At 28.2% G+C, this 14554-nt stretch overlaps 1 protein-coding gene across 1 annotated transcript; it reads right to left on the minus strand.

Moving 5' to 3' along the window:
• Positions 1–4298: 4298 nt before the first annotated feature.
• Positions 4299–7367, minus strand: LOC111302758 (ETHYLENE INSENSITIVE 3-like 3 protein). The gene is made up of 2 exons (XM_022898560.2): positions 7154–7367; positions 4299–6532 (listed from the first exon to the last, which is right to left on the minus strand). The coding sequence occupies exons 1-2, from the start codon at positions 7186–7188 to the stop codon at positions 4765–4767; spliced, it is 1803 nt and encodes a 600-aa protein (XP_022754295.2). The 5' UTR covers positions 7189–7367; the 3' UTR covers positions 4299–4764.
• Between the last annotated feature and the right edge of the window lie 7187 nt (positions 7368–14554).

Genomic DNA, 14554 nt, shown 5'->3' on the forward strand with positions numbered 1-14554 from the left:
GGATCACACGTTCACACGTGTGAACTTAAGTTGGGTCTCATTAAATGTGAAGTTCCTTCAAGCGATGCAGAGTGCAAGAGGCAAAATGAATTTGAATGGATTAGTGAGGGTCAGACTCACTGATCCCACTAAATAGTTTTCACTAATTTCAGTTTTACTACTTTTTAAAAAAATAAATAAATAAATGGTTAATTGCGGATAAAATTTATAAAAGCACAAGAAAAATAGAAGAGAGAAAAATTATAATTAAGTGTGAAATTAGTAAAAGTCAGTATTCAAGAATCTATATTTTTGCCAATAATGAATAATTAAAATTTAGAAAAGTATTGTTTTAAAAAAAATATTAGAAGTGTTAGTATAAAAAATATTGAACCTAATGACTACAGAAACTCAACAATAACCCTTACCAAATATATAAAAAAAAAAATTATATATTCATGATTCATGCTTTTAATGAGAGTCAAAATTCAAATGTGACCCTCACCAAATACTCTTCCCTATAAATAAAAATTTTGAACATAGGGATTTTTTTTTATTTGAAAAGAAAATTTCAAGGAAAGTTGTCATCACAGATAATTTGAAATTCCAATCTTAATGACCAAGACCAACGGATAAATTTCTAGTTCTTGATAAATAAAATACGATAGCATTCATTTTCATTATTATTATTATTTATAGGCATGGTGTAGAAATGTCTAATGTTTGAAAAGACACTTTTATCCTACAATTATGTCTTGAAACGACGAAGGGTAAGAATGACAAGAGAAATCCATGAAGGGCGGCAACTTATTTGTTCCTAGGTAAGAAAAGCCCTCTTCAGGATGGCACGTGTCGGGGCAGACATCCTCGCATGGTGGATGGCGGCGTTACACTACTATTTGCCCTGCATTATTCAATTGGTTCCTGTCCTGCCAAATCACGCAATTACGTTGATGCCCGTAAGAATTGGCGGCTACCTCGGCCTTCTATCAGGGGTAAATTGGACATTCCATGTCATGTTGTTTGGAGGCTATGACAAAGAAGCTTAGGGGTCATCTTTTTGGGATTAAATAAGAAAAAAAAGGAAGAGAGAAAAATAATTTTTTTACGTAATAATGATTAGTTATTTATGATAACTTATATGAATTTATTAGATACCAAGATTATTATGTCAACTATTTAACAGTATATAGTGATAGATTTTTATATATAATTTGAGAAGGCCAACTCATAATATAGTATATAGTTTATCTTATTTTTCCTTCAGGTATATTTTATCATATTTTTAATATATATCTATATATATATAAACAATATATTAATAAAAATACGATAAATTTATAAAATTATATAAAAAAAATATTATTATAACAACATTATTCTTTTAATATTTACAACTATCCATAAAATTATGAATTACATGATCTGTCAATAAATTATAAATTTTTTTTGGTAATTTAAAATTAAAATAAAAAAATATGAATAAATCAATCATTAAATATTTTATCAAAATAAGAAAATTAAATATATTTTTAAAAGAATGAAGATGAATTTTGAGACTAAATGTTGTAATGTTTTTTTATCTTTTTGTAAACTAGTTCCAATATTTTTTCCTTTTTTGAAAAAGAAATTGCGGCATGCGATAAAAATTAAAAAAAAAAAAAAGTAGAAAATGATACGGAGAAGAATTATAATAAGCCAAATCTCCATTTTCCTAAAATTTCTTAAACTTTGACTTCTCTTATATCAAATAAATAAATAAATATATATATATATATATATATATATATATATATATATATATATATATACACATTTGGATTTGGTGCTGATTGAAAACATGAATTTTATTGAAAAAATTGAAAAGTTAATTTGACTATGTTAAATTTATTTGATTGTGATTTAAAACATATGACAAATCGCTTAACTTTAAAAATTTATAAATAATAACTGCTAGATAAATTAAATTAACAAATATCAATGAAATTTGAATATTTATTAAAATGCAATACATAAAATTAAGTTGTAAAACACAAAAAATAATAAAATTAACATTTGTAATTTAGATGATCAATTTAAATTGGTTTAATATAAATTTATGTACATGCTGAAGAGTGTTTCAAAAATTTTCGGAGGGGGCGAAGGGCCCTCTGGCTCCCATACCAACTGTCCATGACAGTATGAAATATCGAAGTGTTCAGTGAAATAAGTTTCAAAGTAAAAATTTTATTTTTTTAGATAAAAATATGTATAATTCAAACGGCATTTTGCATGTTAATCTTTTTTTTTTTTTAAACATCTAACAAAAAATTTTTGAGATCATATAAATAAGTAGGAGAATAGCAATAAAACTAAATTGTATTTATATTTATTTATTTCATATTTAATACATGTAAATTACAAAATTTATTATACCACAATTCATATGAATATACCAAATACAATTTTTTTTTATTTTTACCAAACTCATATTGTCTTTTTTTTTAATTTTAAACCGTATAAATTTCGTGTTTTTTTATTATTATTTTTATATAATGTCACTACACAAGTTTTATATTTTTTTTATTATTATTTTTATATAATGTTACCTAATTGTATTTATCGAGTCTAAATAAAACCTTACTCTAAGTTGGAAAGATGTTACAAAGCTTGCAAGTTAAGTTTGGATACATTTCAGGGGATAAATGTTAAAACCATATGAAAGATTTTGAAACCATCCTAAAACAAAACCACGAAGATGTAGATGACAAACATTTCGCAAAAGGCTAAGCCAACTTGATTCCTTCCATGAAGAACTTTTTTTCATTCCAAAAGATAGTGGCTAAATGCAGATAACCCAAGATCATATGTACAAAAAAAAAAAAAAAAAAAAGGGTAAAAGAACCTTAGTTTGGCGAACCTGAATCATTCGCAACAAGGCAATCTCACTAGACGAAACCGCATTGTCAATATTAGTGTTTTGATATGAGCAACACAAAGATAACCAAAACTCGGAGCACCATGCTTCACAAATCTTATTATGTATGAATTCGTTCTCAAGTTACTAATAATTTAACTACCATTCGCAGGTCCTTGCCTCATCTGAGATTTCCCTAACTATGCAGACTGACCATGGAACTTTTTATTCCTATATGATTACAACAAACAGCACAATTTTCTTTCTCTGTGGGGATTAATACTCGAAGCAATAGCAGTGCAGTGCAAACAGCCAAAATCTCTTAAGAGAACTCAAGCTTTGATTCCCTCAATATTCACACTTAATCTATTTGCTCTCCAGTTCAAGTGGCAAACCATAGTTTTGAGTTAAAAAATGTTATCAGATCATTAGATGTAATATGCTATTTTATGGAACATTTACAACTAGTTACACAAAGAAACCTTAAGCCCTCTCTTTCAGACATCAACTGCCTGAGCCCCAAGCCTCCAATTATTCTGTCACTCAGTCTTTGTGTATCTCTCCCCATAGCCCAACTTAACAAACATTTATTGATAAATGGCTTTGTCATCCCATTAACACACCCAATTCATCACTTCTTTTCACTATGATAAATATAAAGAAAGGACTAATATTTAATCAGACTGTATCCCATCCTAAATTTGAGATTACATAAGCAGACAAAAGTTTTATTGCCAATAAGGGAACCCACTCACGAGTGTCAAACAAATGACAAATCTATGGAATGGGGATTGATTAAAATCTCCATTTGGAGCTCAGATGGCCTTGCTTTTTGAAGCACATTGAGAAATTGTAGAATATCATAAAGGTTCAGATTCTTATTTTTCCTTTCCTCCCTCTTCGTATAGCCTTGCTTAAAGATTCTAATTTTAAAGATCATTCAAAAATTGTAAAATATCACCAAAGTCCAAAATTTTGTTTTCCTTCCTTGCTCCCTCTTTCCCCACCCCACCCTCACCTGATCGTTTTTTTTCCCTACCTTTTACATGGGTGTGGTTTACTTTGGGTGCACTGATCAGGAAGCATTTAGGAAGGAATTATGGTTTCGAGGCCTTAAGCAACCCAGGGAAGCAAAATATTGTATAAGAACTTGAATAAAGTAATCCATATTTACAAGCAAAAATTGGATTCTTTAAGAAGTAACCCTAAGAAAAGGCTCTAATCTAATTTAGCTATGTCCTACACAATAATCCAAAGCTCAAAAAGCATCTATTCTGCAATAAACTAGCCCTACACAAATGCAAAAACATTGAAGATAACACAAATAATCAAAAGCTGCAGCTGATGTCATTAGTAAGGGGAGTAGTGTTGGAGGTGATGAGAAATCATAGGTTGTGTAATAATAAATATATACAGATGGAAATTCATTTACAAGGAAAGAAATATATTAACTAATGAGTTATTTTGTCCAAAGGAAGCAAGGAAAATGTCACAAGTTTGTCACGTGAATGGTTTCTAAAATTGAAACAGTTACATGAAGCCCTTCATGGCAATTACCATTCAGGGATCCCCGGGAATATGACACAAAAAATCATGTTTTTGTTTGTCTTCTTTGAAACAAGATGAACAAAACTAAATTAGAAAATTTGACTTGACTTACAGTCTTTGCATGTTCAAATGATAACACCTGTACTAGAAAGACTAAGACAACGGATAACAGAAATTCCTCCATCCAGGTAAGTAATGATGCATAATTTCACAGTTATTGCAAAATCAACATCAAATAAATTGCCCGAGACCAAATTATGAATCATTCATAGATGAAACAGGGGGTTGAAGAGAAAAAGTTTACTTACAAATCTATTCTCTGACATCTCAAATTTTCCAAGCTAAGCTCCAAAGTACTCTATCAAGTCATCATCAAGTAGTTCCTCTAGTGCACTTGTACCATCAAATGGAAGCTCAAAGGGGCCGTGACATCCACCATAAAATGACGGATCACTTGTCGGAGAACCAAAGGGATTATGAACAGCTCTATCTTGCTCATTATGGAATAGGTCTTTCACATAATGGTGCAATACTCCCCCAGCAATTTCATGTTCACTCCTACCTGGAGCTGATACATCAACCCCATTTTCTGGCCTCAACTGCGGTACATTCATCTCCATCTGAGTTTGCTGGCCATCACGACCAGGCCCAAATTCAACCGATAGATTGTAAAATTCATATGCAGCACCATGGTGCAGCTCAGCATGTTGCACTATCGGATAGAGCATTGGCCGTCCATCTACATACATGCTCTGAGTGGAAATTTCACTAGCACAAGGAATGGCAGGATAATGGCAGTATTCAGTTGCAGGTGGATGTGATTGAACATCTAAACCGTTCTCCACATTCCTCAACACTTTGCTTGCATCATTTTCCTGCCGAGTGCTAGGCATCTGATGTTCCAGAAATGATACATCAGTTTGGTTGATGTCAAGCAGGGTGCTTCTTGACTTGTCATTCACATGTTCATCATGAGATGGTCCAGGTTGTTGATCACCATGGCTTGGTATTAAACGAGGTCTTTTCAGCCTAGGTTGTTTTTCCACTGGCAGATTCTCTTGCACTGGATGGGAATCATCATTGCTGATATAAACCACAGGCTCCACATCTGTTGGGTGATTACTCCTGTCATCTTTGGAAGAAACTGAACCTGCTCCATCATCAACACCATCAACATCATAATCACTGTCACTACCGGCAAAAGGTTTCTTTTTATCACCACGACCACGTCGGGGTATTTCAGTTATGCTGGATGTTCCATTATCACTGCTAGGCTGCTGAATCAGAGCTTCCTCTCGGCCCAAAACTGCCAACCAAATTGCACTCTCCTTTGCTGTCATCTTATCTTGTAAACATTTTGACTGGCGTACATGCCTCCGAATCTTTGCAATATCAGGTGACATGTGCTTTATCACAGCTCTTAACACTCCAACTTTCCATATCTTTTTCAGATCATGTGGCTTCTTATAAGGAGGACTTTGACCCTGTTGTAACCCTAGTTTTACCCACCACTCTTCATTCCCAGTTGGCCACCAAGGTGGAGGAATTCTCTTTTCAAATGGATACTTTCTCTGAGGGGGATCACAGTGCTGCATCAAAGAAGACAAGAGGGATCCAAGAGTAGCATCTTGCAGGTCTTGGAGACTGCTTTTTGGGTTTCCATTTCTATTGCTATCTGACTCACTCATAGCTAAACACTCTGCCTCATACTTGGCTATGGCTGCTGGCCCATTCTTATCAAACTTCACCTTTTCTTTCCACCAAGCTCTTATATTATCTGATGCACCACTTACAGGCTTACCCTTCTCTGGAATGATGCCATAGACAAATCCACGTGCTTTGCAGACTTCCATTAGCTTCAACATATACTTAAGAATCCCATCTTGAGCTCTGGACATTTTCTTCCTCCGTGCCTGATCAATGGCCTGCTTGGGCTTTTGCTTTTCTGCAGCCTGTTGGGCTGCAATCTTCTGTCTTTCCTTAATCCTTTTGAGTTTGATACGATCTTTCCACATTCGTCTCTCCAATTCATCAGCTTCAATCTCTTCATCACTGACATCTTTCTCCGCTATATTGTCACACCTTAAGTCATCAACTTCAATGTCCGAGCTGTCAATCCAACAAATCAGCAACCATCATAACATGCTCCATAATCATCATAACATCCAACAATGGAAGACAAAATCAAATTTTGAACCTTAATTATTGCCTTTTTTTTTTTTTCTATAATAAACCAAACCCTCACCTAAACTGGTCCAAACAGTTGTATTAGGCATAAAACTTGAATTTTTTGTTTACTTGGCCAAAGAAAAGAGAACTATAATATTTCCAATTTTAATTTAATTTAATTTCCTTTCCTCTCCTATCTTTTTAAAGTTAACAAACCAAACAATAAAATTTGAGAACATTTCAATATGTTATATAAGCTGCCAAAAAATCCATTTATCCAATCAAAATACATCTTGATCTCAATTACTTGCTAATTCTAACAACATAAGGGTTATACCAAATCAAATAAAATAATAACAAATGAACAAAATTATATTTAAAACAAATGCACTCCCATAATATTTCCCTAATTCTTACAAGCATAATAAAATCAAACAAAACCCCAATTGAATACTCCATAAATCGTCCAATATTCAATAGATAATTGATAAAAAAGAATAAAATAAAACCATGGGTTTAATTTTTATTGAAGAAGAAGGGTAAAAAAATATAAAGCTTTACCTAATATCAGCTCCAATATCTTCAAATTCAGCCATGCAAAAACGGGTCAAAAATCAAAATCTTTTTAACTTTGAGTTGCAAAACAGAAGAAAAAAAGAGAAAGGCAAAACGGAAAACAAAGGACAAATTGGGTTTTGGCTGCTTTGAGAAAAGATTGTGAATTTCAATGCAGAAAAGTGAGAGAAAAGGCGAGAGATGAGAGGCGGCCAAAGGCAGAAAGAGTCCAAACGGACGGGAGCAACTAAGGGAAACCCATTTAAGGAGGACAGATCTCCTGCTCTGCGTCCACATACATTGATTTTGCTTCCTTGCCTTTTTTTCACTTTTTTTTTTTTTTACTATTAAGATTTGGGAAATGTTAATTTGTTATTTACTAATGAATTATTTTTTCATCGTCTTGATCTTTGTATCAGATAATATAATTGACATTTGAATATTGCGAATTTAAAAAATTTTAGATACATAATATTTTATTCAATCCAATAAATAATAGGATAAAAGATATAAAGATAATATTAAAGGTATTTTATGTCATAAAATCATGTTTGGTACATACAATAATATATAAGATAATATAATAATTATTTTATATTATATTTAATTTGTATCTAATTAAAAAAAATATGATTATAAAAAAGATTATTATCCTTTTGGCATAAGATAATTTAATCATCTTAAAGTAAAGATAATTACTTTTAATCTACAAGATTAAACTTGTATGTCTTATTATACTTTTAAAAATTATATCAATAATTTAAGTTATATAAATTTTGAGAAAGAATAATTTTGATCAATAAATAAATTATTTTATTTTAATCTTTATACACATCAAATATAAGATAGAATATATTATTTAATTTAATCTTATTCATAATATCATTTTATCATATACTATCATAATTTTATGTATTAAATATGACCTAAAAGTATTATAAATTTTTTCCTCCAGAAAGTATTAGGGGCAATTTCTTCATTTTGATCTAAGCTAATGTGTCGAGTTAACCTGAAGTCTTGGGACTCATGTTAACTAAGGCTCCTTAACTTCTCACCTGAAGGCATAAGAAAATGATGACTTGTCACCCCCATAATTAGATTTTATCTATCAGATCAAGTTAGGTCAACAACATTAGTCTTAAACTCGCTAATCAAAATTCAGGTCACCTAAACTCGATATTTTCATCCTATAGGTATAAATAGTCCCTTTCAGACAAGGCAGATTCATTCAATTTACATCTTTTTTTTTAAGATTTTTTTTTCTCTCTCTAATTGTTGACTTGAGTATTAAATACAAACATTGAAGAAACCTCTGATCATTGTTTTTAACCAACCTTCGTTTTTAACCAACCTTCAAACTTGTGATTTCAAATTAATGTCCTCGTTGAACAACTTAACACTAATAAGTAATTTAGAAACTTAAAAAAATAATAATAATAAGTTCTCTTTCCTTTAAGTTTTCTAATCTATTTACCAATTGAAAACCAGATTTATTATTAAAACAACATGTCAATTGACATTTGGATTAATTAACTTGATATTAAATATGATATTTGAAGATTATATATTTGAAAGAATTTATATGTAATTTTTTTTCAGTATGATAAATATATGAATAAGGATTTAAAGTTAAATTAATAATAAAAAAATCAAAAGATAAATTTATCTTTTTTTTTATTTTGAAAAAAAAAGTTCAAATTTATGGTATATTTATTATTGAATAAATTTAAATCTTTAATATTAGTGGAGAGGGATGTGAAGTTATCAAAATCTTTTTGTTCTACATTAAATGTGTCATGTTACTTGTCTAACACTTTTTATACCATTCGATGCAATAAAAATTTATAAATTTTTTCACTTCATGTAAGAAAATAAGTGCATAAAAAATATAAAGATAAATAGTATTTTTATATCAAATTTAGAAAGATCAACTTATATAATATAATAAGTCAAATTATGCTAGAGATTGAGGTGTTCATAGGTTAGGTTGGGCTAGATTTGGATTGAGTTCATATTTGATATTAATAATTTATGTACTTATTTAAATTTAGCTCGTCTTGAAATTTCGAGCATCAAACTTAACCCAAATTAAAAAAATAAATTTCAAGCCCACTCATTAAATTTAATTTATATAATAAAAAATTAAAAAATTATGTGATTAAATTAAGTTTAATGAGATTATATTTATTTTACATATATATAAAATAAAAATAAAAATAATATATATAAAAAATTTAAAAATAAAAATTATATAAAAGTAAAAATTAAGTTTGATAAAATATATATAATTTTTATTTTTAATTTTTATATATATGTAAATTTATTTATATATAATTCACGTATATATAAAAATAAAAAACTTATATACATGTGTGAATTCGGATCGAACCAGGCCGAGTTTGGGTTTTAAATATTTTATTCAAGTTTCAGTCTAAATTTTAAACACACCTAAAAATTAGGTCCGAACCCATTTAACGGGTTTTATTTTTTATCTAAACCTTCTCAAAACTTGAGTGGATCTTTGGGCTTGGGCGAATAACTTGGTCTTTGAACAAGTCTAGCTAAAGGTCCTTATACTTTACGAAAATTTAGAATTTAGACCAAATACTGTAATTCATATAAATTTAATCCTTATACAATTTTGATTTAATAAATCTTAGTCTAATCACTAACTTCATTATTTTTTTGCCGTTAAAAATATTGATTTTGCTAATGTGGTGTTAACTTGTAGTGGTGGTAACTTGGATGAATGAAATTAATTGTTAAATTATGTAGATGGTTTTTATACTCAACGAAATTTGAAATTTAGTCTCTCTAATATAAAAAATATTTTAAATATAGTTTTTTAAAAATATTAAAATTTAAACATATTTTAGTTTCTCTAATATAAAAAAATTAGAAATATATTATTTTTTATTATATATAATTAATTATTAATGATATCATATCATATTAACAATATTGTTATTGTCATTATATTAATAAATTATAATATTAACGATTTAAATTAAAATATCAAAATTAGTATTAGTTTAATTAGTTCAAATATATCATATAACAAAATTTATAACTAACCAAATTATTGAATAAAGTTACATTTGTTATGAATTCGAAATAGATTATAAATAAAATGACTGTTCTATCTAATCAAACAAAATAAGAGATTCAAATCTAAATTCTTATGTGAGATGAATTCATATTTATTTGAAGTACAAAGTTTGAATCATAATAAAACGAAACAAGGTAATATTTTTTTGATAACCGAAGTATCAATATCATATATCATAATAAGAATTTTTAAATTTTTTTATTTTTTGCAAAAGGAATTTATATAGTTATGTTAAATTAAATAATAAAATTAATTTTAAAACTAATACACATAAAGTTTAATAAATTATTTTAATGTATTTAGAATCTTGAACTTATATTTCATTACAAAAAATCATTTAAATATGATTTAATTTAAAGGAATAGAAACACTTATTGAAGATAGGATAATATCCCATTTGACCCTTAAACTATTGTATTTTTTCTAATGTAGTACCTAAATAAAAAAAACTTAATCTAATACTTAAACTATATTTTTGTATATTAAACTGCTCCAATTGTTAACATCGATAACTCTAAACACTAATATGACATGAACATCCGATAAGATATTGACACGTGTCAAAAAATTCAGTTAGTGTCATATCATTAATATTATGTTATCATTTAAAGAAAAATTCTAAAAAATTCTAAAAAATTTTTAAATATTCATTTTTTTAAATTAAAAAAATTAAATTCTAAATCTTTTAAAAAGTTTTTAAAACATTAAAAAATTTTAAAATTTTAAATAAGATTAAAAATATTCAAAAAAATCAAAATTTTAAAAAATCTAAAAAATTGAAAAAAAATTGAAAAATTAAAAAAATGAAGATTTAAAAATAATTTAAATGCGAATTTAAAACTATTGTTAATGGAGCTAAATGTTAGGTGGTAGTAACCAGAATGCATTTCCTCTAGGGTACGAGAGCCAAAGCACGTATCACAAACAACCAACAACTGCACACATCTTTTCTTTCCATATTTTATGACACACAAAGTAGAGGAATTATAACATTCTTTCCACATCCACCTCTGAAAATCTTGGTACCTTTTAAAGGTTGACTTTTTCTTATTTTCATTTCTCCCAAGCTGAATTTTAAAAGAAGGTAATCCATATATTGAACTACTTGGATTGTTAATTGGGAAAAACCATAGAGGGGGTTGGCTAAAGAGGAAGACACAAAAAATTAAAAAGCTCTCAACATTCAAAAATCCCATAGCCTTTGCCAACATCATGATCGAAATCCCTTAACCACTATCAACACCAACGACCAAAACCCCTTTTGTCACCAACCTCACTTGATCAACATCACTATAAGATACCACTGTTTGACAATTCACCCACCACCCTTAAATCCAGTCCACTACCTTCTATACTTAAGCCACCACCATTTTACCCACCAACACCTACCAACTAAACCCAAAGCCCCATCTATTCACCCTTACCACCACAACAAAACACAACCCCATCTTGGCACACAAAAAAACATAAAAAAAAGTCAAACATGTCTTTTAAAAAAGGGAGAAGCAGCTTAAAAAAATTACAGAAGTAAAACACAAGAAAAGAAAAAACATAATAGTAAAACAGAGTGCCATGAGTCTCAGTTTGAGACTTTTCTAAGGGTTTCAACTTGGTTTTTTTTTTTTTTTTGTGAGGATAGAGGTTAGGGCTAGGTAAAGGACATACTTCAAAGAAATGTCATTTGGAGCGGTGGTTGGGCTTTTGGGCATTGATAGTTATGGATTTTGGCTTAGATTTAGGAAAATCTATGATGTTTTTGCGAAAACCAACTTGAAAGCAAGAACGAAAAGGAAGAAATAAGCTTTTTAGTGAAATTTGAAGACGAATCGGTGCCAATGAACATTAAAAGCTGGTGGTGAGCGACAAAGGTAGTGGTGGTTGATGCCGAAAACGAGATTAAAGAAGGGTTGATTGTTTACTATTTGAGATAGAATTTTTTTTTTTGTGGAGTGGAAGGAAAAAATAAAATTAAATAAAAAGTTTAGCTTTTATATTGAATTTTTTAAACATTTTAAAAAAAATTTAGAATTTTTTAAAATTTTTTAAAATATTTCTTTGAATATTGACGTGACATTGAAGATGTAACACTAATTAGATTTTTTAATATATGTTAGCATCTTATTGGATGTTCATGTCAAATAAGCATTTAGGGTTAACGGTGTTGATAGTTAGGGTAGTTTAATACATAAAAATGTAGTTTAAGTACCAGATTATAATTTTTTTTTATTTAGGTACCATATTAGAAAAATGTAATAGTTCAAGGGTCAAATGGGATATTATCCCTTTAACGAATAATTTTAGTCTTATGGGATAAAATTATAATTTTAATTCATTTAATAAATTAATAAAAATAATAGTTTGATTAAAATTAGATAGTGACAGATATGTATTATATTTAAAAAATTGTAATAGATTTTTAATAGATTTGTATAAGATTTTTTCCCCTTATGATAGAATTAGTGCCAGTAAATGAAAATTATAATGGAATATTGTGATAGATTTTTCAATATTGTGATAGATTATTATGATAAAATATTTGATAATTTTTAAAATTTAATATATTAGCTATTTAGGTGAGATGGTAATCCAAGAGAATAATGAATTAGATTTTTCTAAGTTCTTCCCAAACAATGATTTCAAAATATAATTGAATTGAAAATTAAGATCAATATCAAAATATGGTGCAAATAACAATAAATTGATAATCTTAAAACAAATGCAAAGTAAAGAGATAGGAATAGAGAAATCAAATACAAAGATTTATAAATGTTGGTCCTTATTCACAGGGCATTTACGTTTTCTCTTCTTGGTTGTTCACACAAAGGCTTCAATCCACTATTCTTTAATTGAAATTATAACTCTATCTTTTTTTAAGGCTTAGATAGCAACATAACACTCTCTACTTTATAGGCTAAGTAGCAACCTCTTAATCTCACAAATTTAAAATGATACCTCACCTCTTGATTACAAAATTATTTAATAAAAATACAAACTTAAAACACCTCTCAAAAGCTAAGTGTTTGTCAAGTTTAAGTAGAAGGAAATTATGAATGAATAATAAATATGATTTAGATACAATAAATACAAAAGATATGAATTTTTAAGCTTTGACAACTCTTAATTCTTTAAGAAAATAAAAATATAGCTTGTTGGTTCTTGCTTTCTTGATTCATCATCCTTCTTCGTGTGTTGGGATGCCCAATTTATAGAGGAAATGAGGAACTAGTAGTTTAGGGATGGTTTGAAGTTGAAAATAGCTGTTAAAGCTTGATAAACTAGTCGTTGGAATGTTTCTAAGCATAGGAAATTGATTCCTTCTTGGAAGGGATAGATTGGTTCATGTATTTCATTTCATTTTTGACCATTACAACTGAAAGAATCGATAGGTTTTGGTCAGAGGATTAATCCTATAACCCAGGGGATCAATCCAGTCAAGCCAGGCAGTTGAATCTTATTTTGCACTCTCTTCACTAATTTTATCATATTTTGAGTTATGCAATTCCAAATCAAAAACCGTTTGAAGATTTAGAAATAGATTTAAAAGCTTTCTATCCATTTAAAATTTATCACCTAATTCATTGTATACGAATTATAATGAATTTTCAAAACTACCAATTGTGTAGTTTTTAGACAACTATAAAGTATTTAGTAAAAATTTAAAATCTTTTCTTAAAAAATTTAGATTTAGATTTTGTTTAATCCATTAAAAAGTAGACTCAAAAAGCTTTTTAACCATATAAAATTCAAATATTAAAACCTTTTGAATTAATACAAAAAAATTAAACAAATTTAATATTGAAAAACTTTGTTTTTATAAAATAACTTTATTAAGTTAATCTATTTCTCAAAATCAATATTATTAAAATTGTATTGAGTCCAAAATGAATAAGTTCATTTTAAAAATAACAATTGGACTTTTATTTAAGTTCAAATAAATAATGGTTAAAAATAATTTTGATTTGAGAAATAAGAAAACATAAATAAATGTTTGTTTAAATTTTAAAAATCATATTATTTGTTTAGTACAAAAAATAATAAAACTTAAGAACCTGTACCAAATAAATCTTTTTCAAAATCTTAATCAAGCTTATTTAACTTAATATTTTATTATTTCAAAATAAAGACTAATTTAAGGCTAACATAATATTTTAAAAAACTAAAAAATTTCTAAAAAATTCAAAATATTTTTTGTATTAGAGGGATTAAATTTAAAATTTCGTGCAAGTGCAAGGGCTAAATTTTTAAATTTATGAGTACAAAGACCATTTGCATAAATTAATAACTAATTTCATCCATTC

This window comes from Durio zibethinus, chromosome 13, assembly GCF_047325235.1.
Source record: "Durio zibethinus cultivar Kanyao isolate XHJ-2024 chromosome 13, ASM4732523v1, whole genome shotgun sequence".
Classification (NCBI taxonomy): Eukaryota; Viridiplantae; Streptophyta; class Magnoliopsida; order Malvales; family Malvaceae; genus Durio; species Durio zibethinus.